Below are 26,487 nucleotides of genomic sequence, written 5' to 3'. Positions count from 1 at the left end.
GCTAAGTCTGTTTCCACAATCTCAAATCTGAATGTAAATTTCAATGCATTGTGTATACACGTACTGTACCACGAAAAAAACCTTGTTCGTTCTCGCGTGCTTACATGTGTATCGCACTGGCTGACCATTCCAGTATCGTTGCACTGAGATAAGCAAAAGAATGGACGTACAGCTTAGACGAAATCCGCCAAACGGTAAAATGGCTTCTAAACTGAGACACGTGAGGTTAATGGAACATACGTATTGAAGTCAATCTTATGTTAATTCGTCAGTGTACGTACGAGTCCGTTTGCAAAATCGGCAGTAATTACATCACTGGGAGTGATTTTGAGCTTCTTCCTGTTGTCTTTTGAGCTTAGCCAAGACACGCGGTTTTTAGAAGCTCCCGGATCATTACAAAGACGTCGAATAGTATCTTCATTGTTCTCGAATTCAGAACTCAGCGTTGGAGTAGAATGCTGTACGTCGTTTTGAAAAAATAAAGGCGTTATGTCCTCGGAACAGAACTTTTCTTCCTCAGACAAGAAAGGAAAATCTGGCCATGTATCAGCTCTGAAACACTCTTCTGCAGACTTGCATGCGGAAAATGTGTCAGGCATGGCACGAATTACCTTGACTTTATGCATCGTAGCGAGAAAATTAGAAAACGCCCATGGTTGATCGGCATATAAATCGTGCGTCACTTTTTGTTAGATTATTGACATACTGTTAGGATCGATGTAGGTCAGAAAACGTAAAAACAAGCTCATTCCTGGTGGTAGTGAATCCTTCATGTAAGGAATGTGTACGTACACGAATAGGCGCATCAAAGTCATTTCCGAACAGTATATCATCTGCAGTCAGCTCATCCAAAAATCTTCCCTGGATTTGAATGCTATAAGAAAATTTTGAGCCATAGGGCTCCGAAAAATATGCGGATTGTTTCAGGGATTCCACTCCATCTGGCAGCTCACCATGAAAATCCTTTACTCGAACAGCAATGCGACCCTGAAAATCTTCTGAATCAATAACAATAGGCTGCTCATCATGATTCACGGCCACCAAACTCAAGTTTTCTTTGCTTGGTCCAGCAGATATGCGCAACTTCGGGGCCATGAGTTACAAGGTAGTGAGTCCATCGGCTAGATTAATATGCAAACTGATAACGTAAGCAGCACGGGCCATGCTAATTATCGCAGGTGTATTGGGCTCGCGTTGAAACATCAACCGTGCACTATGGCCAAGGTATGCGCTCAAAGTTAGTATTAATGACAGATTTTTCGGAAATTCAATGAAATGCTTCATCAAGGTGGCTATGATCAAGCTCATGTGAAAGTCGTTCCGTGGGATCATCCCGTTGGTAACCGTGTCAAGTATCTATTTCGCAAGCAACGTGGTGTAAACCTTGGATCCTGGTTCGCTCTCGAGAGCTGGCTCACGGGAAGCTTATTTAAAAATGCTAAGGAGCCTAGTAGCTGTGATATTGATCTTGTGAAAGGCATGAAGCCAGACGATGCCAAAGCACTGCTTGAAGATCATTGGGACAACTTCATCAATGACGGAGATTGGTCATGGATGAAGGCTCATGGCATCAATTCTGTCCGCATCCCTATTTTATATCCGCATTTTCTTGCAGGAAACCCGAAGCACAAAAAATTGCTTAAAGGTACTGAGTATGGTCCATATGACTTTGTATATGAAGGCGCGTGGAAACGCATTGTTAAAGCAATCGAGAAAGCTAGATCTCTCAATATCGGTGTACTCATTGATGTGCATGGTGTTCCTGGCGGTCAAAATGGTGATAGCCACTGCGGTAAAAGTGATGGAAATGCCGGGTTCTGGCATGGATCGCATGCCTCATCTAACAGAAAGGTGACAATCAAAATTCTCGTGGCTCTGGCTGAGGCTATTTCTTGCTTTGAGAATGTAATTGGACTTGAGCTTATGAACGAGCCACAAAATCACAATGCACTCGAGAGCTTCTATGCGGAAGCGATCAAAAGTATTCGATGTTCTTCAAAACCCGATGCTGCCAGCATGCCCCTCTATGTCGGTGATGCCTGGGATACTAATCACTACACACATTACGTGGGAAAGCATACTAGCTGTGATAATCCACTTGTGGTGGATCACCACTTATACCGCTGCTTTACACCGAATGATCATAAGACAACAGCAGCAGCTCATGCGAATCATTTGGACGTTGAGCATCACGGCAAAACTGCAGTTTGGCTCGAGCATATGGCGAATAACGCCAAAAACTCCATCATTATTGGTGAATGGAGTGGCGCTCTGAACCCTGGGTCATTTCAAGGCTGCAATGGCAAGCTTGAGGCTCGTAAGCAATGGTCTTTAGCTCAATGGCGAGCCTTTGAAAAGCTTACGGCTGGATATTATTATTGGACGCTAAAAAAAGAGGGGGGGCCTGACCCAGGCTGGTGTCTTTACACGGCCATTGAAAAGGGTTCTATGCCACCTTCCCTGAACCCCTTGGATGACACGCATGTTGACCTTAATTTATTGAAAATTGAAGGAGAGAAGTGCAGAGAGCAGGGCTACATGAAGCATGTGAAATACTGGGACAATAAGGGAGGCCATTTTGATCATGAGCAATATAACGCTGGGTTTAAAGTTGGTTGGTTCGATGCTTTGGACTTTCTTGCTGATGGTGCTGAAATCGGATTGCCTTTTCAGTTGGTCCAATATCGTATCAAATCTTATCGTAAGGATCATGATCATAAGTTTATTTGGGAGTTCGAGCATGGTTATACGCAAGCCCTGAACGCATTCCGTAGAGTTCTGTACGCCTAACTCGCTAAACGCATGTAGCTGTAAAAGCAAAATGTAATTATGTTTTGCGACATCCTATGAACGTATACCGCCGTCATTCCTCCTCTTCCTCGTGCATGTTGAGAGTAACGCCATAATCATTCGAAATGGGCTCTTGGGTTACATTAGAGCTGACAGGAGCTGTAGACACATCGGAATGAGATAACGATGGTGTTTCTTTACTCAAATACGCTTGATTCTGATCTTCGGGCACCACATCGTCCCATAGCTTACGAGGCTGCGGGATTCGGTGCAAAAGACCATAGCCCATACCGCACCCCAATATTCCTTCGCCACCCCAGTCACGGTTTGGCACAATGACAACTTCGCGAGTGTGGTCATAATCGCTGTTGTAGACGTAAAGCGAAAGATTACGGTTAATATACTGCTCAATAAGTTGAAAAAAGTCATGTTCACTGCGAAGAGGACCTTGCGTCCAGCCAATGATGTAGTCACCGTAAGGAACAAGCCCAGCAGAATCAGCAGGTGACCCTTCTATCACTTCGAGAACATGCCAAACATGACTGATAGTCTCGAGTGGATTACAGAGGCGAAGCGTGAGACCGAGTAGCGATGGTTGTGCATTACTTTGAGAATTATTTTCAGACCATTTCCTCGATGGAACAATGCTCACGTCTGTGCGTAAGTTCATACTATCATACCTCGATATTCTTGATGTTTGGAGTTCCACGTATTGATGATGATAGTTCGGCCTTCGCTCTCTTCCACCATGGACCAAGACGCCTTTGTTGGCTGCGCATTAGAAATATTCTCATTCAAGATATTGACACCCAAACCGGCGAGTGGCTGTCCGTTTATCCCTACGCAAAAGTCAAAGAAAGGCTCACTGTAATCCGTTAGCTGTAAGGTCAAAACTTACAAGCCTGCATATTGGGCGGGACTTTTCTGTGCAACACGAATAACATGGTATCCTTGTTTCGGACCTATGATGTGTCAAGAAAGTAGGGCACATACCGAGATCGTCTGAGTTGAGGCGACTCTCGTTCGCACCCATATGTTGAGTGTGACAAATAAGTTGATCAGTGTGCTGCGCGTAGCCAACTATTGTGGAGGCAGAGAGCAAGGACAAGACAGCTCAGCATCACGTCACACAACATAAACAAATACCCAATTGTCTACATATATCTGATCGCGTTCGTTAAGAAGCCCCAGTAGTCTCAAAGAATGGTGACGTTGTAACTGGCATGGATACCACAAATATTTCTGGCTTTAATAAAGCTCATACTATCAGGGGTTCAAAAGCATGATTTAGTTGTGGTTGAGGATAATTTCAGCGGCGGCCTCAGCGAGAGCATAAACAACCGACTCCAAATGACAAGAGAGAGCAAGCGGCGGCACTGAGGCATCCACAACACGCAAGTTGCGGGTACCGTACACCTTCAGGTCAGGGTTGACTACACCGCCTTTGTTGCGCGGAAGCATAGCACAAGTGCTACTAGGGTGGTACTCAGTACCAGCAGCATTGCGGATCCAGTCCTCCCATTGTTCGTTCGATTGCACGCCGTTACCCGGCCAGTTCTCGCTCGCGATGTGGTCCTTAAGGGGGGGCTGCTGGGTAATCTCACGAATAAGTTTGAAGGCCTCACGCAGAATCTTCAGGTCAATGTCTTCCCTGAAGTAGTTCGGGTTAATGCGCGGGTAATCGAATGGGTTCTTGCTAGTGATGCGAATGTTTCCGCGCGACAGAGGGTGCTGGAGAGCAGCTTGCAAGCTAATCGAGCCAAACATCACGTTGCCCAAGACTTCCACGGGGGAAACGTTCGAATAGAAGAGGTCATTGGCAATCTTATCGTAAACAGCCCTGTAACCCTCACGAACACTGTCATCCACGTTTAACTCATCTGGAATTGCCTTCACGCGAGCCTGGATCTTACCACGGAACGCATCGGCATCGTTGAAAATGTTGTGGAAAGCGACGTACGAGACAGCCGAGTTCACGTACGAGTCCGTCTTCTTGTTGCCCGTCACCTTCTGAGGAGGCACATCTTTATCATTCTTGACACTGAAGGACATACCAGCCATGACGTGGTCTTGGAGGTTTTCACCCACACCAGGCAAGTCAACCACGACATCAATACCAAGGCTTTGAAGAAGACCCGAAGGGCCGACACCAGAGAGCTGAAGCAACTGAGGACTGTTGATAGAACCTGCACTAAGAATGACTTCCTTGTTAGCGTGAAGAGTGTGTTCATACTCGTTTGCAGCAGCTTTGTAGTGAACACCGGTGGCCTGGACATTGTTCTTGTCGGAGCGGTCGAAGAGAATTTGCGTCACAGTGTGTCCAGTGAGAACATGCAGGTTCTTGCGATCGCCGATAGGGTCAAGGTATTCATTACGCGAGAAACTACGCTGCCAGTTGTCCTTGTTCAAAGATGAAAGGGCCAAATAAACACCCTGGTTCTTACCATCATAACCGTTCTTGTTCATCTTAACACCCGCTTTGTTGGCAGATTCGATGAAGGCACCAACTGGACCGTATGTAATAGCAGGCCAGGTGGTATGGATCGGACCATGGTGACCGTGAGAACCATCGTCGTAGTGGATGTGGGCCTGGTCCTGAACACTCTTCAAGGGGGTCTGGAACTTCTCGCTCCTCTTGAAGAACCCGAAGAAGCTGTCCCAACCCCAGTGGTCATAGGCGTTACCACCAGCGAGGTCTGCCCAGGCGTTCATTTCGGCGTCGCTGGGACGGACATAATAGAGACCATTAATGGCACTGCTACCGCCAAGCACCTTGCCACGAGGCCAAGCAGCCTTGCGGCCATTCATGTGCTTTTGAGCAGTCGTCTTAAATTGCCAGTCATACTGAGTGTTCGTTCCAGAGTCGTAAAGCATAGCAGATGGAACAATAAATTTATTGTTGTCGTCGTAGCCCGAGTTACCAGCCTCGATCACCGCAACAGAGTTGGAGCCATCAGCTGAGAGACGGTTTGCCAGAACCAAACCAGCCGTGCCACCACCAACGATTACATAGTCGTAGGACTTGTTGTCCAGGTCCCAGCCATTGCCGGTCGTCTGGCGCCTGTCAAAAACCCTAGTCTCATTATAGAAACCAGAAACTTGCGAGACGCAGAGAACGGCAACTGAAACCACGGCCCATGAGATGAAGCGAGTCATTCTTGACAGTAGCCCCTTCTAAGCAAGTGAAGGTTGCGGTAAAGGTACAGTTTACGAATTCGCATTTTATTCTGTAAACACCCTGCTGGTCGACTGTGGGTTCCGAGGGCAGAGAGCATTCCAGCGCAATTCCGCACCGTGGCCTGCAGAATAATGCGAAATGAACCAATGTAGATTGTACATTTCGCGCCACATACAAATACTACGCCGGCATACCGTCCACATGTCTCGCAGTCATGACACGCCGTCCAATCATTCATCATTTCAGAATTTTTCATTCACCAATAGAACGTCTACATAATAATTTAGTCATCTAGACTCATCAGACAAGTATCAAGCCAACGAGTGTCGCACGTAATGTAGGGGGAAATCCAAGCATGAAGTGGTGTGGGAATGTATAGTGTTATTTAAGCCATTCAGATGGCAGAGTAAAGATATGCAAACGTGACAAAGCTTGTAATGGTGAGAGTGGAAAGAATACTGATGGGCGTGGCGCCAGCACGGGCACTCGAGCCATCGCCCTTGCTCGAGTTGTTTTGGTTGTCACCCTTAGTTGCGCCGCCCTTACCCGAGTTGTTTTGGTTGTCTCCCTTAGCTGCACCGCCCTTACCCGAGCTGTTTTGACTGCTGCCGTCAGCAGCGCCGCCCTTATTCGAGTTTCCTTGGCTGTTACCACCGGTAGCACCGCCATTGCTCGATTTTTTGTTTTGCATGTCATGATTGTACGCATCCAAGACAATTTCAGAACCGATTTCGGCGAGACCATAGACAAGAGACATGAAATGAGACGAAACAACATAGGGAACCACAGAGGCATCAATAACCCGCAAATTGCTGGTACCATATACCTTCATAGTCTTATCGACAACACCTCCCTTATTCTTAGGAAGCATAGCGGCGGTGCCCGACGGGTGATATTCAGTTCCTACCCGCCCCTCGATAAACTTGTCCCATTGCTCGTCAGACTGAACACTGTTGCCTGGAACAGACTCCTCACCAAGGAAAGACTTGAGTGGGGCAGTTTGGCCAATGTTGCGCGCAAGCTTGAAGCCCGAACGAAGCATGAACCTGTCCGAGTCCTGCTCAAAGTAGCGAGGGTCGATAATGGGATGCTCGAAAGGATCCGTAGAGTTGATCATAATCGAACCGCGACTGAAGCTATGCTGCATAGCCGTTTGCACCATGACCTGACCAAAGGTTAGAGAATAAAGCATCTCAAGGGGAGCGACACCATTCTCAATCAAACCCAAGACAGTGGAGTAGGTCAGTTCGTAACCTTTCTTAACAACGTCAGGGGCTTGAAGAGCATTAACAGCCTTGGTCTTATTACCCTTCACCTGATTAAGGTAGTTAGTCCATTGGTCCTTCAAGCCCTGCGTGCCATTCACGTAACAGACAGCAGTGTTAGTGTAAGAGTTGACGATGGGAGACTGATTAGTGTTGGTTGGAGGAATCTTGGTGTTTTGACCAGGTGCCCATTGAACGCCGCCAGACACATGGTCTTGAAGATTGTGACCAACACCTGGAGAGTCCACGACGACATCGATCTTCTTAGAGTTCAAAAAGTTCTTTTCACCAATACCAGAGAGTTGAAGTATCTGAGGAGTGTTGACAGCACCACCGCTCATAATAACCTCGCGGCCAGCTTTAACATGGTAGGTCTGACCATCGGGCTTCGCCTGATACGTAACGCCAGTAGCCTTTGCCAACTTCTGTCCCTTTTCCATTTCAACCTTAGTTACAAGATGGCCAGTAAGTACTTTGAGATTCTTGCGGTACACATAAGGGTCGTAGTAGCCCGACCGAGAAAAGCTGCGCGTCCAGTTCGATGGATTCAGAGTCTCAAGGGCCACATAGGCACCAATGTTGTGGCCGCTGTAAGGATCTTTCACGTAAGGGGCGCCTGTCTTAGAAGCAGCCTTGATAAAAGCACCGATACTGTCATAAATCTCACCAGGCCAAGAAACCTGAATGGGACCTTTCGTACCGTGAGAGCCGGGTTCAGAGCTAATATGCTCGACTTTTTTGATCTCATCAGAAGCATCAGTAAAGTTTTCAGACTTTTTCATTGCCCGATACATATTATTCCATCCCCAAAGGTTTTTGTCGCCAATGATTTCACCCCATGCATCTTGCTCAGAAGTGCTGTGACGGACATAGTATAGGCCATTGACAGCACTACTACCGCCCAGCACCTTTCCACGAGGAAAGTCTTTCACGGCACCACCCAGATTGGCCTGAGGAACAGTCTTGAACTTCCAGTTCATATTAGTCTCCAGCATATGGTTGTAGAGATTACCTGCTGGCGGATCAATCCGAGAAGCAAGGTCTTTAGAGGTACCAGCTGGACCAGCTTCGATAACGGCAACAGTGACGTTCTCGTTTTCTGACAGACGAGAAGCAACCGTAAGACCAGCCAGTCCACCACCAACAATGACATAGTCAAAGGTCTTACCATCTAGATCAGAAGGGTTTGTCGATGCTGCATCGCGCTTACGAATTTCACGAACCAGGCCTCTATGGTCGCTGGCTTCCGAAGAGATGACAGCGCTACCCAATAATGCTACTAACAGTAGCAAAAAAGGCTTTTCAAACAGCATAAGCAAGGGTAAGGTGAGGTACGAGAGAAAAAGAAGGAGCGCTAATAAAGCCTTTGACGCGTCAACGCCTAAGCGCCGGAGATGAGTGGCACCACGTGTTTTCGACGAAGCTGATGTTGCCCCTGTACTCTTATTTGATTGGTTATGAATCAGGCACAGCTAACTTGATTCACACTGATTGGTGAACCAATGCTGGCATCTGCCAAAGAATGTGCGCTTGGGTGCTGAATTCTCATGTAGTGATTGGCTAAAGCAGAGCTGGCACGTAGGCGCTGTCTACATAGCGGGCTGCAAAGCGCATGGCTGTGCATTCATGGGCCACAGTTCAACCTCTATGTTCTGATAAAATCTCCCTTTGACAGTGCATCGCGCGCCGCACGGTTGATGTGTTTGAAACGTTCAGGACCCAATAGGACTCCTCCAAACCAGCGGGTTACAACAACGAGCACATTTTCCGCCCCCTGAGATATGTGGTCAGGCCAATCGATATACGCACTAATAAAGTAAGTAGATGAGCTAGACGTCCTCCTGCAGCAGCCTCGCCATCATCGTCACAATATGACTCCGTCAGCTAGGGTGTACATACCATGATGAAATACGCCGTCCGGTGTGCGGCATACCCAGGCGTGAATGGCGGGGTGTGTCGCACGTTGGATACGCTTATCCGATTCGAGAATGTGAGCTAAAAAGATGGGCACCTGCAACGTGTCAGCTTGATGTAGCGTACATCATCAGGATGAGTGATATGTGCGGCATGTCCAAGGAATTCGGACTTGCGTTCTGAAATCAAGTCGCTTCGCACTAAAGTGTCCAAGTTGATTTGGCGCTGTGGTGGAGATTTTGTCACAGTTGGTTTAGGCGCATGGGGTAGTGGTGACTGTTGTGGGGGTATGGTGCGTCTCTTGGTCTTCCACCAGTCTAGTACTAGTTCATAGGCTGTATCGATGCCCTGAAATAGTACTGGCTCTCCCTGAGTCCATGGCGCAGCGCCGTGCGGTGAAAACGTATCCTGGACAGCATGACGCACAGACTCATCAGTATGGAAAGGTGGAAGAAACCGGTTTACAAGCTCAATTTGAGGTGCCTCATGACAGTTTGGGTACCCTTTGGGCAATTGGATCTGGAATTTGATACATATGTCATGACCCATGTCTTCGCACGGCAATTGCACTTGAAAAGTGATGGGCTCACCCAGGTTCGGGCCGCTTTTAAGCTCGACTTGTTCACTCCCATAAATAGATTGGAGAGCTATCAATTCTTGCGCAAGTTCCTCAGCATAATCAGCTTGATCGTCGCTAGCAAAAGACGTCCTGTCTTGCAGTCGTACCACGAGCGCGTTCATGGCGAAGCGAGGAAATTGCTCCACAATTTACGTAATGTGGCCCAGGGATGTGCGTAACGCGAGTGTTGTGTTCGCAGCTCACATTGGGTACTTTCATGGCGAGTTCGTTTTGGAGTCATGCGTCCTCCTTGATGTATGTTGGTACAGCTAATTTGGCGCAGTGGTCGCACGAATATATCGATTCATTACCATGTAGACGAGACTCGTTCACCGTACGTGACAGATTCATGCTAATCCAGACAGGCTATACGTGGGGCCATGGAGGGTGTACACCGCGACGAGGAAGGCGGCAGCCTCGTCCAATACTATGGAACAAGCACTCACACGCAACACGGTCTCAGTATGGATGTATACGCCCATATCTCGAGGCGTAATGCGCACGAAAGAAATTGAGCATTTGAAGCGAGACGTTACCACTCTTTCACGATTGCGGCATCCGTGTATTCTTGAAGTGGTTGAGCCGCTAGAGGAATGTCGCTCCAGTTATTTATTCGCCACAGAGCATGTAGTGGCGAGCTCACATGAACTGTTACAAGATAGTGTGGATCCAGCGCACCAACTCGATGAAGTGGAACTCCAAAAAGGCTTTCTTCAACTGGCTCGGGCCCTCGATTTTTTACATGACGCCAAACTTGTTCATACCAATCTCACGTCCATGTCCGTGGTCATGAATGCCAAAGGTGATTGGAAACTGTGTGGTTGTGCCTATCTCACGTCGCTGGCAGGCGTGCAATCAGACAGTGGGCGCTGGGCTTATGAAGAAGAAGAGCATGCGTTACCAGAGGTAATGCGCCGAGACATGGACTTTGCTGATCCGGTATACGTAATAGACCGACGAGTCGGTCCGTACAATGACATGTACTCTCTGGGTATTCTGTTTTACATGGCGACGCATCATAGTGCCAAGCCTTATCAAACGTATGGCAGTGCAAGTGCTCTGAGTGCGTATATGGAAGACTGGCCTGAGCGAATGTACTCGTCGACATGGTCACTGCTGGAAAGAGATGTCCAAACGATATTGACGCGCTTGCTGTCGCGGACTGAAACGCCGCGCTACACGGCCAAGGCCTTTCTGGACCTGCCGTACTTGAACAGCATGCTTGTGCGTGTGCTCAAGTTCTTAGAGCGTGAGAGTTTTGCGGCTCATTCGCGGACGGAAAAGGTGCAATTTTTGCGTGGCATGTACAAAATGTTGCCGCAGTTTTCGGTACCATTGATGCGCCGCAAACTGTTGCCCAACTTGCTGGAAGCTACCTCAGATCGAATGCTGCTGCCGTATATTCTGCCCAATGTATTTTATATTGCCAAAAACTTGTCCCAGATCGAATTCACGACAACGGTGCTTGTGCGACTGGAGCCGCACTTTTGCGTGCATGAGCCAGCACAGTCGCAAATGTTGCTGCTCAACCAAACAGATCTACTTCTGAGCAAAACGACACAGAAAGATTTCCAAACAAGAGTCATGCCGCTCTTGTACTCTGCCTTTGACAATGAGCATGTGGCCGTACAAGAAAATGCTCTTCAGCGTATTCCCAAGTTGTGTGGGACGCTTGATTATACTCATGTCAAAGACATCTTGCTGCCGAAACTCACCTCGCTTTTCTCGAAGACCAAGACGCTGTCGGTCAAGGTCACGAGTTTGATTTGTTTTCACGCGATGATCCCTATGCTGGACAAGACTAGCATTACCGATGTCCTCCTTCCGACGCTCAACCGCATCAAGACTCGTGAGCCCTCCGTCATGGTGGGCTCACTTGCCGTATTTGAAGCCTTGTGCGACAAAGTCGATCTCGAGACCAAGGCGACGGTGTTTCTTCCTCGTCTATGGATCATGGCCATGTGTCCCTTGCTCAATGAGATGCAATTTGGCCGTTTCATGCGTGCCATCAAAGACATCGGACAGGGTGTGGAGCAGCAGCAGCTGGAACGTCTGCGTGAGGCCAAGCACCTGCAGCTGCATACCGAGGAACAGGCATCGAAAACCATCGCGCCTGTGCCTCTCAACGCGGCCATTGCATCGACAGGTGACATCGACTTGGAGGCACTGGTGGGTCATGCGCGGTACGAAACCAGTGTGCATGCGATGGATGACCTCTTTGCCCCGGACAGTGCCCAGCCACGATCCAAGTCGCCTGTGGTACCTCCGCCGCCGCCGAGTGGCACGCTTGCCCCGCCCCCTGGCTGGAGCGGCGGCTTGCTCGTGCCCGACTCTGGACCTCGTTCGAAGACGCCTCGCGCTGCATCCAAGGCACAGTGGCACGATTTTGATCCACTTTTGTAACCTCAATAGTTGTCTGCTACATCCTCACACGCATCAATCCATTGTGAATAGACGTCGATCGGTTGAGACAATGTGTCTGTATCTGCGGAAAAGTTTTGCCCACAGATCTTGCAGCTCAAGTATCCGATGCGCGCCTTGTCGTCGCTGGTGGTTGGTGGATGTCATACGTACATTTTACAAGATACGGCACGTTCATGATGGCAAAAGAGACACGTAAACACCGTATCTGCGGGCATCAGCAAGCATGAAACGTACCTAGGGGCGGCATCTTCTTGCGCCCCGCGCCGGGCGTGCGCGTCGACTTTTTCCGCTTGCCCATGTCGTGGTCGATGGCAAGACGCTGCAGGGGTCTCCACGACCCTGGCATCACGTGAAAAGGAGGTCGGTGTCCCTTTCACCATGCCAGAGGCGGAGTCGGCTGTGTCGTCGGGGGCGAATGTGTGGGTCGCCGTGGCGGATGGTGATATGGAGCGCGTCAAATATTTACTGGAGCATGAGGGTGTGACGTCGACCAGCAAGGACGAGTCGGGATATACGCCTCTGCATGCAGCCGCCTCGTATAATCAGCATGAACTGCTGCAGTACCTGTTGGAGCAAGCGGACGACGCTCAAGAGGCCATCAATGTCACTGACAATGATGGTGATACGCCTCTGTTTTTCTGCGATGTGCTCGAGACCGCCAAGCTGGTCGTCGAGAAGCATGGCGCGGACGCCCAGCATCGCAATCACGAAGGGCGCTCGGCCGCGCAGAATGCGTTAGAGAATGACAGTGATGATATTGCAGCTTATCTCGCCTCCAAGACGGGCGAGACGCTCGCGTATGAAGAGCAGGCGCCTATGGGGGAGGAGGAGGAGGATCCTCGTGTCGACGAAGTCATGCAGCGCATTGAGGACATTATGCAGCGGGCTGAGGACACCCAAACAGACCCCACCGAGGAGCTGCAGCAAGTGGTGGGCGCGAGCATCGTTCGTCAGATCATGGAAGGATATGGCCGCGCTACGTAGGTCGGGTCGGGTCGGCACTTAACTCAAAAGCCTGGGAGATCATGGTGGAGATGGAGCTGAGATGCTCGTCACCCGGCTCGTTGCGGAACACTGTGTGGGTGAGTAGTGTATACGTACGGAACAAGAGAGACTCAGACAGCGCGAGGACATCGTTCTTGGACAGCTTGTCCTTGCCGTTGGCATGCAAGCGGAAAAACCATTCGGTCGTGCCGGCCAAGTCGCCGTCCAAAAACATGATTTCGTCGAGACCTGTGACGATATTTTGGAGGGACAGCGAGTTGCTGTGATCACGGTCCCAGTAGGTAAAGATGCGCCGTGCGAATTTCTCATCAGGCACACGCCGCTCAATGCGCTCCTGAAGCCCATTCGTCACAATGTACTCATCGCGGGCCCACGTCGCCATTTCACTCAAAAAGAGGCGGAACGTGGTGAAGTTGATGCGCATTTCTTTCATGTCTTGCTTGGGATCCTGAATCGATAGCGGCTTCTCGCCTCCCGTTAAAGATACAGGTGCGTTGCGCGCGCGATAAATCGACTCGACAATGTGATCGTAGATCAGGGACACTTGCGCCTTCGTGAAGTGTCCGTAGTCTTGCAGGTTGCGAATCGCGCTGCGGCGCGCGAACCCTTCGATTTCCTGTACAATTTGCTGTCGGAATTGCTTGCGCTGCTGTTCGACGAGCTCGTTCGTAATGACACCAAACTCGCGGAACGCTATGACGAGCAATTGCTGGAAGCGCGTGATTTGGCGGCGGCGCTCGTCGGGGCTTTCGGGATACGCACTGTCTCCGAGCGTGCGGAAGTAGGTGCGGAGCAGACCAATCATCGTACCATCGTCCGTGATGCGAAGGATGGCCTCTCCATTGATCTTGAGAATCGCCAGCCCGATCTGGAAGAGCACCTGCGAGCCAAACGCCATGAAGCAGTCGATGATGCGGAAAGCAAAGACCATCGGCATGCTGTTGATGTACAGAGACAGGAGCCATGGCAGAGTGACTATACTCAGCTGCATATCGTGCCGCATAAAGTGCTCATGCAGGATGGGCATGGTTTGCCAAACAAGGTGCTCAAATACCTTTTGATCGAGGAGTGTGCCGGACATGCTCTGTGTATAGTATCCAGGTAGGAGGCGTTCACACAGTGTATCGAGCATCCAAAAGCATTGCTCCTCCGACATGTAAATCAGCAGCGCAGCCACGACAATGTTCATGGCCTGGCAGTAGCCCAGTTCGCGATTCTTCCAGCTGTAGGCGACCAAAACGCGGCGCAGTGTGGCGATGCCCTCGTCGGTTTGGTACGCGGCATATTCGGGCAACGAGCGATTCAAATCTTTCTCGATTTCTTCCATACTGGCATTGGTCTGACCCTCGTGCTCCTTGAGAATCGCCGCATACTCGCCGCGGTGCGCCAGGCGCTGGAAAATGGAGCCACTCGCGACCTCCCACAGCTCGCCGCGCAGCATGTTCGGCAGTCCTACCTGCACGAGTCGCGTGAATTGAGGGTAACGGAGCAACGTGATATTTCGGCCATGTGTGGCGAGGTACTCCTTCCAGAGCCGCATTTTGCTCTTGTCCTTGAGCTTTTTCGGATCTCCCGGAAAACCAAAGGTCTCGCCAAGGCCCATTTCGTACGGCACGGCGTCTTCGCGATGCTTGCCTTTGGCGTCCTCGTCACCGAGACGCAGCAGCGACTCGCTGTAGCAAGTATCCAAGAACGGTCGTAGTTGTTTCATGTCACCAAGGTGTGCACGCAGAAGATCACGCAGTGCATTGCAAAATCCCTCACAAGACGGGCGCAATGCATTCAGCTGAAAGACCAGCTGCATACCGTGCCACACGGACACACTCAATGCAAAGACGGCATCGCGAGTATTGAGGCGCTCGACACGGCGGATCGTCGCTAGTGGGATGGCCACGCGGCATCCGCGCCCGTAGTCTCCCTGACTCACATAGCATAAAAATGATGGTGTCAACGTGAGGCGGCCAGCATACACCAAATCCTCCCGCACGCCTGGCGCATCAGGATTCGAGAGAGACAGGATGGCAGAAAGAATTTCGGCGCGGTTTCCTGCCTCATCGACGTACGGTCCCTCATTAGGCGGCAGTCCAAACGCAAAGGCGAATTGCTGCGCTCGCGTCGGCGGACGATAGTCTCGCAGCGAGTGCACAATCGTCGACATGATGGAGGGTGGCGCCAACGAAGGGGGACCTACAGCCGGGCCCCCGACAGCCTCCACCAGGAAGGGTAGCGGTGTTACAGGCTCTATCCAACTACACATTATTCACGCTGAATCTTGAGCGAGGCGGCGTATTTGTCCAGTTCGTCTGCCTCGGCACGCAACTTCTGGGCCTTTTGCTTAGCACGAACCCGTTGGTATCCGCGATCCGTTCCGAGGAAGTGGTCCCACCAGCGGAAGCTGGTCGAGTAGCAGCCAAGGAAGGCCATGTGGTGGTAGTCGTGGTGATCCGCACCCGCCCAGAAAGGAATCCAGTTGTGCAGACTGATGGGGAAGTCGTAGCCAGAGTGGGCGTCCACAGCCTGGAACAGACGCAGGATCACCCAAATGTACACGGTAAGGATATGCAGGTCTTTGGTGAAGGCGCAGAGAAGGAAGGGTCCACCGATGGTGCCCATACCCAAGACCAGCACCTCCAACGGGTGTGCGTACTCTGCCGAGAGACCGAAAGGCGCGACATACTCGTGGTGCAATTTATGAATGTGCTTGTAGAGGGGACCGAAGTGCATGGTACGGTGGGCCCAGTAGTGGAATGCGTCTTCGAACACGAAAAAGAGGGCAATTTGCCAGACCATCTTGGTCCAGCTCGGGAACGGCACTTCGTGTGTCGTCATACCAAAGTATTCGCAGATAGGGTGGAAACTCCAAATCTGGGGCAGTTCCACGGTAAAGTGGCTGAGGAGCACAAGGCGCGTGCAGCGCCACTGGTCGGCGAGGGTCGGTACGTAGTTGGGTTGCAGCTTGTACTTGCGCATCGACGGCATGGCGTCGATGATCATCCATGGAATGGAGCGGCCGAAGTACACGATCTCGTGCAGGAGGAAGCTCATCACTCCTGTGGCAATCACGGGGTTACCCCAGTACTGGTACCACTGCACCCACAGCTGCTCGGCGTAGGTGAGTTTCGAGGTATCGAGATTAGCATAGAGGATATGCGCAGGAGTCGGATGTCCTGTGAGACTTTCCAGTGTCTGGTTGAACGACTGCGACAGCGCCTCCATGACAATGAATAGGGTCAAGGAAAAAAGGGCTAACGATGCGGTCCATATATGTAGTCCCCAGTCGCGTGGGCAGCAAGAATCGCACCACTTTGGAAGCCCACGTGCACCTCACGTGGGACTCGCACGCGACCACGCAAAAAGCGACTCGCGCCCTCTTTTTCTTCTCTAACGCTTACATTGCTACGGCAATAGACCCCGACTCTTATAAAAGCACCTCTTCAGTAGAGTCAGGCGCCTGTTTAGGCGTCTCTTGATGATTGTGTGAGGTCGTAAAGGAGTCGGAGAACCATACTTTCCCGGCATGTCTGGGAGTGGGACGATGGGGCTGGGTGCGTCGGTGTGAATGACGAGCGTTCGTGCTCCCAGATGCGCACCGTCGCAAGGTCTCGTTGTACATGTCAGCAGGTACCTATTCTACATAGCTGTCATAGCGGGCGAGGTGGTGACGGTACACACACGGGTGGCTTAGGAGGGCTGGAGCCGGAGAGCATCGACTGCACGGTCTGCGTGCCGGCAAACACGACGCAAAAGATGCCAAAGGTGAAGAGGGCCATGTCGATCATCTTGGCACGGCGCGTCGTGGCGCACGCACGCAGGTGCAGCAGGGGTGGATAAATGAAGCACAGAGGCACACACGCCACGGACCCAATGAGACTCACAAACTTGTCGAGATCATTCGCGCCGAGCCAGGCCGTGAACATGGCCAGGATCACGACAAGGAAACGAAAGAGATTTTTCAGCATCTTGGTGCGCAGACTGTACTTGCCGCTGCGTCGGAAGAGGCCCAACTCCAAAATGGAAAGGGCCGGGAATAATTGAAGCGGCATGGACAAGAGAATGGCAACGGAGTACAGGGCCTGAATGGCCTGCACAAAACCCGAGTTGCCCGGTAGGTTCGTGATGACGACTGTCTGTGTTTCGCTTCCGAAGGTGGCATACGATAACGCACCAGCCGCGGCAAAGAGGGCTGCGACACCCAGCATGACCCACGACAGTGTCTTGGGAAACTTTTGCGGCTCTTTCATACTCTCGGTGATAGGAATCACAAGACCGACGCCCTCGAACGTAAACACAGCGGTACCGATAAACAGCGGAAAGTTGTTCGTATTGAACATGACCACATCAGCCAAGCCGTGCGCAGCCAGGGAGCCAATCTCGTAGTATAACAAGTAGACCACTCCCGTCAAGATAAACACATCGGCAATGAGCGCTGTGGATGAAAGCTTGGCGATTTTGCGCACGAGACTCAGTGGGAGAAAGACTAGAGCCTGTGCGAGAATCAAAGTTCCGTGCGACACGAGCGTACGACATTGTGTCATGGACATGATCAGCGCCTGCATGTTTTCTGCGACAAACACTGTGTAAGCAGCAACGAAGCCCAGCTGCGAAATGACAATCGATGCCAAGATAGCGTGGCGCATAGATGGACCGTACAAAATGCCTCCCATATCGCCAAAGCCGACGTGCAACTTTTGGTTCGCCTGCACGAGCAGCAAGAACGAATAGAGCGAGACACCGGCGATGAGGCACATGACAATCACGGAAAACAGCAGACCACCGTTGAAGAACGCCTTTCCGAGAAACAAGATACCCGTTCCCACAAACGACTTGAGCAGCATCAGCACGGCGTCCAAGACAGAGGCCTCGCCCTTGTGCTCGTGGCGCCGATGGCCTCGAAGCGACGGGATGTGGCCGTGCACATGCCGCCGACGAAGAAGAGACGAGCTCTCTGTGGGGCCTGTCTCTTCATCTTCTTCTTCCTCCGCTTCATCGATCTCAAAGTCGTTGAGCTCTTCTCCAGCGAAATGGCCGTAGAGCATAAGAAATTCGACAAAGCTCTTGAGCGCTCGTGGCGGCGGCTTGCCTTGCTCCGCGGCTTGTGCCATGACATAAGAGCGTCGGAATCCGCCTGGCTGCTTGAGAATATCAGAATCAATCACCGAGTCGAGGTCGCGAGTTCGTGGCAGATGCACGCTCTCGGTCCGCCGAGTGCGTGGGCGGTTTTGGTGTGCCCAGCGATACAGATCCTCAGTGATGGCACCGCCAGGCATATGGTGTGGTGCCTGGTACTCGTCCTCGTTCATGCTTATGCGGCTCGATGTGACAGAAAAGGCAGAAGCACTCGGCTGCACATCGTCCGCATGCCCACTGTCGTCCGGGGTAGAGTCGTCTGGCTTGACTAGATATCTTTGCACGTGCACAGCCTTATCTTCGTCCGGCAAAGGATACGACTCCAGTTCAGCATAGGGAGACAATCGCTCCTGCGCCGTTGCCCGGGTCGATCGCGATGGACTCGGCTCACCCGACATGGCCGCAAGACAAAAAGCGACGGTGCCGGTAGGGGCGCATCCTGGCGGATTGATTAGTCATAGAGGGCCTGCACCGATATCCGGCCCCGGAGGCGGAGAGTTTGTTGTGCTCTCTGTCTGGTGCACGGCTCGGCCATGAACCAGGTGGCTGTGCGACAGCGCGCCGACGAGCGCCGTATTGATGTGCATGGAAATGAAGAAGAGAATCAGCATGTACCACTGACGCCACGGCAGCGGGCTTCGCTGCGCTTCCTGCAGATCAACACGCCTATGAGTTTGCTGTGCTGCATTGCCACTGGTCTGATTTCCACGCTCATCGTGCCATCCATGCACTATGTATTCCGCAGTCAGCCCACCTATTTCACTATGGCGCCACGCATGTTTCTAGCGTACAGTATCGTCATGCTGTTCTTTGAATTTGGGTTCTGTTTGTTGTCTCTTATCACGCCGAACCCACATACACAGCGCTGCATCGTGCAGGGGGCGGGCTCACGCCTCGCTCTGAGTAACTATATACTTTCCATGTGGCTTTTGTGTCGCATCATTGACACAAACATGACGATGATCTTGGGCTCCATTGTGCTGGTCGGCATTCTGCTGCTTACCGCGACGAATGGTTTGGTGCTGCGCACCAAGTACCGTCCCCGGTGGGTCCATCCATTTGAGCTGCTTCTTGTGCATGTGCCGAACAAGCTGGTGCTCTTGCTCGTGGGACAGGTGCTGCTGTGGGATCAGCTTATGCTTACATGGGGCTGGGATCGGAGCATGGGACGACATGCTCTGGGAGAAGGGCTCTGGTTTGCCGCCCTCGTCCAGTCGCTGATTGGTATCGCGCTCGTGGTGTGGATATCACTCACGTCCGATGTGTCGGTCTACCTTGCCTCTGTGTTCCTCGACATTGCGGTGCTCAAGTTCCACAAGATGCCTGTGATCGGACCGAATTCGCGTCCCTTTGTGCTATCCATCATCTTGAGTGTGTCTATGGGCCTTCGCACGATCGCCCTGATTCTGCCGATGATGCTAGACAATGGGTTTCTTGTCATTTGCCACACGCACCGACGCCATTTGCCGGAAGAACGCTACGACGAAGCGGTCGTCGCCCCAGCATCTTTGCCCCCCGCTGAGCAGAACGAACGCACACGGTTGCTGGCATCGCGTGACATGGCATACGGCACCACATAATGTATCGTACATAGTCATCCTACGAAGCGGAAGCAGTCCGCCTGAATGAAGTATTTGGCCACAGTGCGAGTTTCGCTCTTTTTGGGGCCCTTATTTTGAGGCATCCATACAAATGGCACGCCGCCTTCGGCGTTAGTGCCTGCCCCATTAATGAGAACGAATGACTGGGAAAACACACGTGGATATGTTTCGATCGGCGCATCAGCGTCAAACTTGCGTCTCGATGATGTGCCGGTCGATGTGGCCGACTTGGGAGCATTGCTGGTGGGGGTCGCTAGGCTCTCGGGCGTATAGTGCGCCACGGTGCCTGACACGGTGAGCAACAGCGACGGCGCCTCATTTTGGTCTGCGGGTTAGTATGTGCGCTTCTCATACTACTCGAATATGGCGCGCCTTGCTCACATATCGAGTCCTTGTAAAAGCCGATCATGTTGCCCATGGGTGTGTGATGCGAGTGTGGCGTCGACCAGCATCATGGTACCCTGCAGGGCGTGTAAAGGCGGCTCAGGTACGTACCATAAGCATCGAAGGGGCCAAGAGCATGGCAATCAAACGATTGGATCTCGTGTTGTGATCCTGGCTGCGCATCGAGCCATTGTGCATATTGTGTGGATCCACTAATGGGATTACCATTCCACGAGATGGACGAGTTCGGCAAGTACAGAGACGGTACGAGCTTGATACGTTGCGGGGCATCCGACGCTCCATAGTACGCCGTGACAAACGTCTCGGCTGCATTCGCCGTGAACTCCGCCAGCCATGCCGGCGCGCTGATCCGATCGGTCGTCATGGCTTGTGGAGTGGAAAAAGGACAATTTTCCGCCTCGGCTGACAAAAAGGCCTACAATTCTTCTATGACCAAATCGTCGTCCGCGTCTTCGCCTTCGACGGATACGTGAACATCTTGATCGTCCTTCATCGAGGCATCTGATTCATCGCGCTTGAGCAAGTTGACGAGGCGCACGATAGCCTCGGTAATTTGCTCTTTCGGCTCAGCAAGATGGGCCTCTCGTACCACGATATAGGCACCACGCTCACGAAGACTCTGACGACCGTAGTGCGATGTGCATAGCAACAACAGGCACTCTACTAGCATGAGACGCAGTGCGCTGTCCTTCTCTCGAGGTTTGTTCTCGTCGACAAGCTGACATGCTTCGGGCAGAGACTCTTGATCCTCCAAGTCCACCTTGGCCAGTTCCTTGCCGTCAATCAAGGGCATGAGAATGTATGGCAGAATATCCAGCGAGGGTCGGTCTGGCTGCTCCGCGGAAGGAGCGAGGAGAAGGCGATGTGCGTGCTTAAGGAACAGGATATTTTTGAGCGCACTGATGACACCGCCGCGGCGGATCAAATCAGCGTGTTCGGTAAAGACAACCATGCGACCCACTGGATATGCATCAGCTTGCTGGGGATCGGCTCCCTGCATGGGCATGACGAAGAACTCACGGCCGCGGGGCAGAACGGTGACATTGGCAAACACACTCGCGAGGAAATTGCATGTGGACTTGCGCCTGATCTGTGGCCGACCATCTGCGCCCATTTCCACGGGTTGGTCCTGCTCTTTTCTCGCTGCTTCGATGCGTTTTCGCATATCCGCGTCACTCGCGCGACTCGTCTCGACTGTCGCGCCCTCTTCAAAGGCACGCAGGAGCTTGATCAAGGCCGGCAGCTTTTCCGTGGCATTAGCATGCATGGAGTCCGCCAAACGCTTCGAAGCCGCTTCCACGGCTTTTTTCTTCTCTTCGTAGTCGGGCTGGGACGCGTCGGCATCCAGCCCGCTCAATGCCACCTGCAAGTCGAGTGGCGAGAGGAATGAGTAGAATGGACGATCTTCGACCTGAAGAGCCAACAGACGCGATGCGATTGACTCAAACTTGGTCAGGTTGGAAAGGAGCATGCAAGCCAAGTCTGCTAGTAGCGACACGGAATCACCAATATACGTCACAAGAAACGCTAAAAAGTCGTCGTCGCCGATCCGAGCAGCAATCGAAGGCGAGTCACACAGGTTGATGAGTGCACTAAAAGCGTCGTGAATGGTCAGGGGCTGGTCCTGACAGAGTGCCTTGAGCTGCGCCAGCACATCCAATGGCTCACCGTTGGCCTTGCATACGGGACGTCCGTCGTCGTATGTGAGGGGATCAGTCAGTAGTCGGCGAAGCGGATGGCTCTTTACGCTAAAAGACACAACATTGGCCATCGCAAGCTGCCGCACCTGTGGATTCGCATCCGCCAGGAACAGCAGAATCTCATGCGTCGCTGGAAGAGACATGTCAAAAAGAGATGTACCAAGTGGAGGGAGCGTTGGGGAGGAGGCTCCTACGACCCACGTGGCACTCACTACGAGGCGGCCATCTACCTAGTGCGAAATCGCCGTCTTGCCCTTGGCGCGACGTCGAATGAGGATCTTTTTGCCTGTGCGGGACCTCAAGCGAGCGAGGAAGCCGTGCTTGCGCTTGCGTTTGCGCTGTGAAGGCTGGTACTCGGAGCCGTACGTCGTGAATCGCACGCCACCGAGGGGTATCTGGGAGGGGCTAGCGCCCGCGTTTTTATTCCACAGCATCGGCCGCGTCATGGACAGGATCGGAGAGGATGGTATGGGTGCGCGCCATGCCGTCGTCATCGGCGTGCGCGTGTAGACGGTGGACGTGGCTGACCGAGCGGGGATATTCTCGCATGCCGGGATCATTCGGGTGCCTGTGCTCCGCAGATGACGAAAGGCACGCACGCCAGCGAAGCGTGGTAGAGTCATGTTGCCGAGCGGCCGCGTCGTGGGAGAAGAACAAGAGAAGGTCCGTCGTAGGACGACGCCTCCCTTCTTCGAAATCACGTGATAATAGGACTGGCAGGGGCCCATGCGACGCCTCCGATGCCTGCCTGATGCCACTGTCGCAGGCACTCAAGGCCCTGGTGCATGCGCCGCGGTATGCGGCGCGCGCGTCAAAGTACCAGCCGGGTGTCACTATACCAGCGGGTGTATCGGGCAGTCCCAAAGCGGCGCCGCAAGTGTCGATTTTACAGGACCTGTTCCGTCGTTTGGAGCGAGATGCCGCATCGCATGGCGTTCGCTGGGGCGAGTGGCTCACTCTCTCTACTGCGACGCTATTTGCGATCAATGCGCCCAGCACGCTGCGTGTGCTGCACACCTATGTCATGCAGCACGGTGGCACGCTTCGTCCTCTGGCCGATCGTGTCGACCGTGCGTGCCTGATGCGAGAAGTCGGCCTCAAGACGCTGGGACTGATCGGGACGCCGAGGGCCATCAACAATTTGGCTGCGCTGCGTGCGTCTGTGGATGCGGATGCCGAGTTGGCCGCGCACATGCCGACCGAGTCGCGGCGTGCGCTCTCACCCGAGCAGCTGCAGCAGAGTTTCCGAGCCGGCTCGGACTTGTTTGATGACATTTATGCGAAGCAATCGCCCAAGCTGCGTGGTGTGCTGGCGCACCACCACCCTGATCTTGGCGAGTATATCGTGCATTATGAATATGGCCCCCTGTTTGCGCCGGCATCGCAGTACCACCATGCACCTGAACCCGCTTGGGAGGTGAACCGTGTGCGAATGAGTCTGCTGGCCATAGCGTCGCTCCATGCGCAGGGCGGCGTGGCGCCGCAGGTCGTGAGTCACGTCTACGGCCTGCTCCGCGCGCGGCCGCACATCCGGGATGAGGCGGGTCTCGCATTTCTCACCTCGGAAGCGGGCGCGATGTGGGCGCTCGAGACGATCAATGACATGTGCCGCGTCGTGGATGGCGCGGAAGATGCGGAACGCCAAGTAGCTCACTTGTAGGTGGAGATCTTCGTCTCCCTCCGCTCGCTCTCCGCCGCCATGTCGGGCGAGTCGTTGCATGCGAGTGCGCAGCACGGCCATGTCGACCGTGTGCGTGCGCATCTGGATGCGGGTGCGGACGTGAATGAGCGTGACGAGGAGGGCGTGACGGCTCTGCACTGGGCCGCTATCAATGGCCATGATGACTGCTGCCGGCTGCTGCTGGCCCGCGGCGCGGATGTGCACGCCACAGGCGGCGCGCTCCATGCGACGCCCTTGCACTGGTGTACGCGCCAGGGACATGTACAGATTATGGCGCTGCTGCTCGATCATGGCGCTGATCCCCTGCTGCTGGACAGTCAGGGATTTCATGCGCTGCACCTCGCGACACACAGCAGCTTGGTCATGGCCCTGGTGTATTTGCTCCAGCGCGACGAGTTCCAGCCGCAGGCGGCGCTGGATCGCAAGGACAGGCAGGGGCATACGTCGCTCATGTGGGCTGCGTTTCAGGGCGATGCGCTCTCGGTGGACGTGCTGCTCCAGCACGGTGCGTCTGTGCACCTCGCTGACATGGATGGCCTTACGGCCCTGCACTGGTCGGTCGTGCACGGGAATCGAGCATGTATAGAGCGACTCGTCGAAGCGGGCAGCGATACGAGTGCGCGCGAACACAAGGGCCAGACGCCCGCGGGCCTCGCGCAGGAGCTCGGCTCTTGGCCCGCGTACCAAGCCGCTGTGGCGTCGGTGCGTGCGCGGTCCCGACGTCCTGTGCGGACGCTCGTGGCGTTTGTGGCCCCCACGGTGCTGTACGGTGCGATGTTCCAGGCCGCCGCGCGTGTGCCGTGGGTCCTGGCGCCCCTCGTGCTGGTGCTGGGCATCGTCGGCACGCACCTTCTCACGACCGGCTTCCTGTGGCGCGTGGCTCACGCCAAGGCCCTGCAAACGTCGCCGTACTTTGCCTCGCTTCTGTGCATGATCGTGGCGCATGGCATCGTGTACTATGCGTCGTACCTTTCGCGCGCCTCGGCGCTGTGTGATGCCGTCATGCTCGTGTGTGTGCCGGCCCTGCTGTCTTTCTGGGTCGTGTGTGCGACGCGCGCGCCTGGCGCATGCGCCAAGGCGCGCGATGTGCGGCGCACCGTGCATGAGCTCGCGCGGGAGGGGAAGCTGACCGGCCAGCACTTTTGTGCGTCGTGCATGTCGCGGCGACCGCTGCGTGCGAAGCATTGTGTGCTGTGCCGCACATGCGTCGCTCGGCACGACCATCACTGTCCATGGATCATGAACTGCGTGGGCCTCGAGAATCATGTGCCGTTTCTCCTGCTGCTCGTGTCGGCCGTGCTGGCCATGGCCGCCTTCGAGAGGGCGGCGTGGTCGTATATGCTGCGTACGATGCCGCCTTCGTGCGCTGGTCCCTGGGCGTGCCATGCGGCGCTCTTTTACGTCACGGTCATGATCCTGATCGCGGCGGTGTGGTGCCTCCTTCTCCTGTCCGGCCAAGTGTACCATGTATCTACGCAGGTCACCTCGTTCGAGCTGATCAACCTGCGACGCCACGGCTTTATGGGCGGTCGTCCTGACGCCCACATGCTCGGCCAGGGCCAGGCCGGCTATATCCAGACGCAGAGGGAGCAGCTGCTCGCACAGGGCCTCTCGCCCAAAGAGGCGCAGCGGGCCCTGTGGGGCCGCGGCTCGCCGCCCCGATCCACGCACTGGCTCTCTTCCGTGTGCCCTGGCATGCTCGGTGCGCCGTGGCTCGCGCGTCAGGGCACGGCGGCCTCCAATCCATTCGACCGCGGGTGTCTGGGCAACTGGCTCAGCTTTGTGTCGCGAGGCCGGTACGACCGCATCGATTATACATGTCTGTATGACGTGGCGTAGCATCTATAGCTTTTCATAAAAGGCAGCGAGCGCCGAAGCGGCGGTCGATGGGCGCGGTGGTGCAGGCGCCTTGGGCGCGCCGTAGCCCTCGAGCACGGCAGCGTAGGTCGCGGGCGGTGCCGGCGTGCGCGGCGCGGTGCCGAGCGACGCGAGGCCGGCTACGACGAGTCGGCGATGTTCTGATGCACTCAGGGGCGTGTAGGCGGGCTGAGATGCCTGGGCGTGAGCTCCGTCTCGCTTCGCACCGCTCAGCTCCGACATGGTCGTATGGTGCACCTGCGCCGTGCCGTAGGCCGACTTGATATCGCCCAGGTACGCCAGCACATCACCTTTGGTGATCATGCCATGCCGGCCTGTGCCTTGGATCACTTTTTCCGGCTCGGAGATGCCGCGTTCATGTGCGAGGCGCAGCACCGACGGGAACGTGGGCTTGGTCACATGCACCGTATCTGTGCCGTGCGGCACCTCGTTCTTGCGCTCGCTCGACGCAGGCGTAGGTGCCTGCTTCGGCGCGTCCTCCGCCGCACCCTTGGGTGCGTCGCGCGGTGGCTGAGAGGCGCCCTTGGTCTCAGGCACCTGTGAGAGGTCATCGCCCTCCTCGGCCAGCCAGGCAATCAGGTCATTCACGGGCACGTCCTTCGTGCCAGAGGGCACCACAATGCGCGCCATCACACCATCGTCCTGTGCCTCGACATCCATCATGGCCTTGTCCGTCTCGACTTCCAAAATGATGTCACCTGCCGAAAAGGTATCGCCCTCGCTCACCTTCCACTGGCCGAGGTTGCCATGCTCCATCGTCGGGCTCATAGCTGGCATCGTGAATTCCTTAAACGCAGCACGCGGCAGCGACGTGCTCATACGCGCCACTTGCACGGCGCTTCGGCCCATGCGCAAGATGCGGCTCACAGGGGCCAGCAGGCTCATCGTGGTACAACACGG

At 53.8% G+C, this 26,487-nt stretch overlaps 19 protein-coding genes across 19 annotated transcripts; 6 read left to right on the top strand and 13 right to left on the bottom strand.

The window, feature by feature from the left end:
* Positions 1 to 21: 21 nt before the first annotated feature.
* MRET_0072 (protein of unknown function (DUF1769)) lies at positions 22 to 1,095 on the bottom strand (the record flags this gene model as incomplete). Its single annotated transcript, XM_027626699.1, has 6 exons — positions 22 to 143; positions 171 to 211; positions 241 to 254; positions 282 to 682; positions 707 to 767; positions 793 to 1,095. The coding sequence occupies 6 exons, from the start codon at positions 1,093 to 1,095 to the stop codon at positions 22 to 24; spliced, it is 942 nt and encodes a 313-aa protein (XP_027482473.1).
* Positions 1,096 to 1,215: 120 nt separating this feature from the next.
* MRET_0071 (glycoside hydrolase family 5 protein) lies at positions 1,216 to 2,790 on the top strand (the record flags this gene model as incomplete). The annotated part of the gene is made up of 2 exons (XM_027626698.1): positions 1,216 to 1,224; positions 1,255 to 2,790. 2 exons carry the CDS (start codon positions 1,216 to 1,218, stop codon positions 2,788 to 2,790), a joined length of 1,545 nt encoding a protein of 514 aa, XP_027482472.1.
* Positions 2,791 to 2,863: 73 nt separating this feature from the next.
* On the bottom strand, positions 2,864 to 3,823 carry MRET_0070 (golgi reassembly stacking protein; the record flags this gene model as incomplete). Its single annotated transcript, XM_027626697.1, has 4 exons — positions 2,864 to 3,444; positions 3,471 to 3,655; positions 3,689 to 3,752; positions 3,784 to 3,823. The coding sequence occupies 4 exons, from the start codon at positions 3,821 to 3,823 to the stop codon at positions 2,864 to 2,866; spliced, it is 870 nt and encodes a 289-aa protein (XP_027482471.1).
* Positions 3,824 to 4,077: 254 nt separating this feature from the next.
* MRET_0069 (dehydrogenase) lies at positions 4,078 to 5,946 on the bottom strand (the record flags this gene model as incomplete). Its single annotated transcript, XM_027626696.1, has 1 exon — positions 4,078 to 5,946. The coding sequence occupies one exon, from the start codon at positions 5,944 to 5,946 to the stop codon at positions 4,078 to 4,080; it is 1,869 nt and encodes a 622-aa protein (XP_027483239.1).
* A 416-nt stretch (positions 5,947 to 6,362) lies between these two features.
* Positions 6,363 to 8,546, bottom strand: MRET_0068 (dehydrogenase; the record flags this gene model as incomplete). Its single annotated transcript, XM_027626695.1, has 1 exon — positions 6,363 to 8,546. One exon carries the CDS (start codon positions 8,544 to 8,546, stop codon positions 6,363 to 6,365), a length of 2,184 nt encoding a protein of 727 aa, XP_027482737.1.
* Positions 8,547 to 8,878: 332 nt separating this feature from the next.
* Positions 8,879 to 9,888, bottom strand: MRET_0067 (protein YIH1; the record flags this gene model as incomplete). Its single annotated transcript, XM_027626694.1, has 4 exons — positions 8,879 to 9,007; positions 9,043 to 9,104; positions 9,133 to 9,244; positions 9,274 to 9,888. The coding sequence occupies 4 exons, from the start codon at positions 9,886 to 9,888 to the stop codon at positions 8,879 to 8,881; spliced, it is 918 nt and encodes a 305-aa protein (XP_027483235.1).
* A 95-nt stretch (positions 9,889 to 9,983) lies between these two features.
* Positions 9,984 to 12,169, top strand: MRET_0066 (SCY1-like protein 2; the record flags this gene model as incomplete). The annotated part of the gene is made up of 3 exons (XM_027626693.1): positions 9,984 to 10,021; positions 10,050 to 10,100; positions 10,132 to 12,169. The coding sequence occupies 3 exons, from the start codon at positions 9,984 to 9,986 to the stop codon at positions 12,167 to 12,169; spliced, it is 2,127 nt and encodes a 708-aa protein (XP_027483070.1).
* A 2-nt stretch (positions 12,170 to 12,171) lies between these two features.
* Positions 12,172 to 12,488, bottom strand: MRET_0065 (transcription elongation factor; the record flags this gene model as incomplete). Its single annotated transcript, XM_027626692.1, has 3 exons — positions 12,172 to 12,313; positions 12,341 to 12,395; positions 12,425 to 12,488. 3 exons carry the CDS (start codon positions 12,486 to 12,488, stop codon positions 12,172 to 12,174), a joined length of 261 nt encoding a protein of 86 aa, XP_027483237.1.
* Positions 12,489 to 12,568: 80 nt separating this feature from the next.
* On the top strand, positions 12,569 to 13,174 carry MRET_0064 (uncharacterized protein; the record flags this gene model as incomplete). Its single annotated transcript, XM_027626691.1, has 1 exon — positions 12,569 to 13,174. The coding sequence occupies one exon, from the start codon at positions 12,569 to 12,571 to the stop codon at positions 13,172 to 13,174; it is 606 nt and encodes a 201-aa protein (XP_027483238.1).
* MRET_0063 (TBC1 domain family member 8/9) lies at positions 13,167 to 15,353 on the bottom strand (the record flags this gene model as incomplete). Its single annotated transcript, XM_027626690.1, has 2 exons — positions 13,167 to 13,264; positions 13,292 to 15,353. 2 exons carry the CDS (start codon positions 15,351 to 15,353, stop codon positions 13,167 to 13,169), a joined length of 2,160 nt encoding a protein of 719 aa, XP_027483231.1.
* A 98-nt stretch (positions 15,354 to 15,451) lies between these two features.
* MRET_0062 (C-4 methylsterol oxidase) lies at positions 15,452 to 16,411 on the bottom strand (the record flags this gene model as incomplete). Its single annotated transcript, XM_027626689.1, has 1 exon — positions 15,452 to 16,411. One exon carries the CDS (start codon positions 16,409 to 16,411, stop codon positions 15,452 to 15,454), a length of 960 nt encoding a protein of 319 aa, XP_027483232.1.
* Positions 16,412 to 16,836: 425 nt separating this feature from the next.
* On the bottom strand, positions 16,837 to 18,720 carry MRET_0061 (solute carrier family 36 (proton-coupled amino acid transporter); the record flags this gene model as incomplete). Its single annotated transcript, XM_027626688.1, has 1 exon — positions 16,837 to 18,720. One exon carries the CDS (start codon positions 18,718 to 18,720, stop codon positions 16,837 to 16,839), a length of 1,884 nt encoding a protein of 627 aa, XP_027483233.1.
* Positions 18,721 to 18,855: 135 nt separating this feature from the next.
* Positions 18,856 to 19,902, top strand: MRET_0060 (uncharacterized protein; the record flags this gene model as incomplete). Its single annotated transcript, XM_027626687.1, has 1 exon — positions 18,856 to 19,902. One exon carries the CDS (start codon positions 18,856 to 18,858, stop codon positions 19,900 to 19,902), a length of 1,047 nt encoding a protein of 348 aa, XP_027483234.1.
* Positions 19,903 to 19,916: 14 nt separating this feature from the next.
* Positions 19,917 to 20,692, bottom strand: MRET_0059 (NTF2-related export protein 1/2; the record flags this gene model as incomplete). Its single annotated transcript, XM_027626686.1, has 2 exons — positions 19,917 to 20,248; positions 20,419 to 20,692. The coding sequence occupies 2 exons, from the start codon at positions 20,690 to 20,692 to the stop codon at positions 19,917 to 19,919; spliced, it is 606 nt and encodes a 201-aa protein (XP_027483189.1).
* A 51-nt stretch (positions 20,693 to 20,743) lies between these two features.
* On the bottom strand, positions 20,744 to 22,171 carry MRET_0058 (DNA-binding protein HGH1; the record flags this gene model as incomplete). Its single annotated transcript, XM_027626685.1, has 1 exon — positions 20,744 to 22,171. One exon carries the CDS (start codon positions 22,169 to 22,171, stop codon positions 20,744 to 20,746), a length of 1,428 nt encoding a protein of 475 aa, XP_027483188.1.
* Positions 22,172 to 22,258: 87 nt separating this feature from the next.
* MRET_0057 (large subunit ribosomal protein L34) lies at positions 22,259 to 22,651 on the bottom strand (the record flags this gene model as incomplete). Its single annotated transcript, XM_027626684.1, has 1 exon — positions 22,259 to 22,651. One exon carries the CDS (start codon positions 22,649 to 22,651, stop codon positions 22,259 to 22,261), a length of 393 nt encoding a protein of 130 aa, XP_027482692.1.
* A 128-nt stretch (positions 22,652 to 22,779) lies between these two features.
* MRET_0056 (uncharacterized protein) lies at positions 22,780 to 23,688 on the top strand (the record flags this gene model as incomplete). The annotated part of the gene is made up of 1 exon (XM_027626683.1): positions 22,780 to 23,688. The coding sequence occupies one exon, from the start codon at positions 22,780 to 22,782 to the stop codon at positions 23,686 to 23,688; it is 909 nt and encodes a 302-aa protein (XP_027482691.1).
* Positions 23,689 to 23,727: 39 nt separating this feature from the next.
* On the top strand, positions 23,728 to 25,548 carry MRET_0055 (palmitoyltransferase ZDHHC13/17; the record flags this gene model as incomplete). Its single annotated transcript, XM_027626682.1, has 1 exon — positions 23,728 to 25,548. The coding sequence occupies one exon, from the start codon at positions 23,728 to 23,730 to the stop codon at positions 25,546 to 25,548; it is 1,821 nt and encodes a 606-aa protein (XP_027482821.1).
* A 3-nt stretch (positions 25,549 to 25,551) lies between these two features.
* Positions 25,552 to 26,472, bottom strand: MRET_0054 (pyruvate dehydrogenase protein X component, mitochondrial precursor; the record flags this gene model as incomplete). The annotated part of the gene is made up of 1 exon (XM_027626681.1): positions 25,552 to 26,472. The coding sequence occupies one exon, from the start codon at positions 26,470 to 26,472 to the stop codon at positions 25,552 to 25,554; it is 921 nt and encodes a 306-aa protein (XP_027482693.1).
* Positions 26,473 to 26,487: the final 15 nt, after the last annotated feature.

Source organism: Malassezia restricta, chromosome I (assembly GCF_003290485.1).
Source record: "Malassezia restricta chromosome I, complete sequence".
Taxonomy (NCBI): domain Eukaryota; kingdom Fungi; phylum Basidiomycota; class Malasseziomycetes; order Malasseziales; family Malasseziaceae; genus Malassezia; species Malassezia restricta.
Note: the sequence above shows the minus strand (reverse complement) of the source record. Positions and strands in the feature narration are given on the sequence as shown.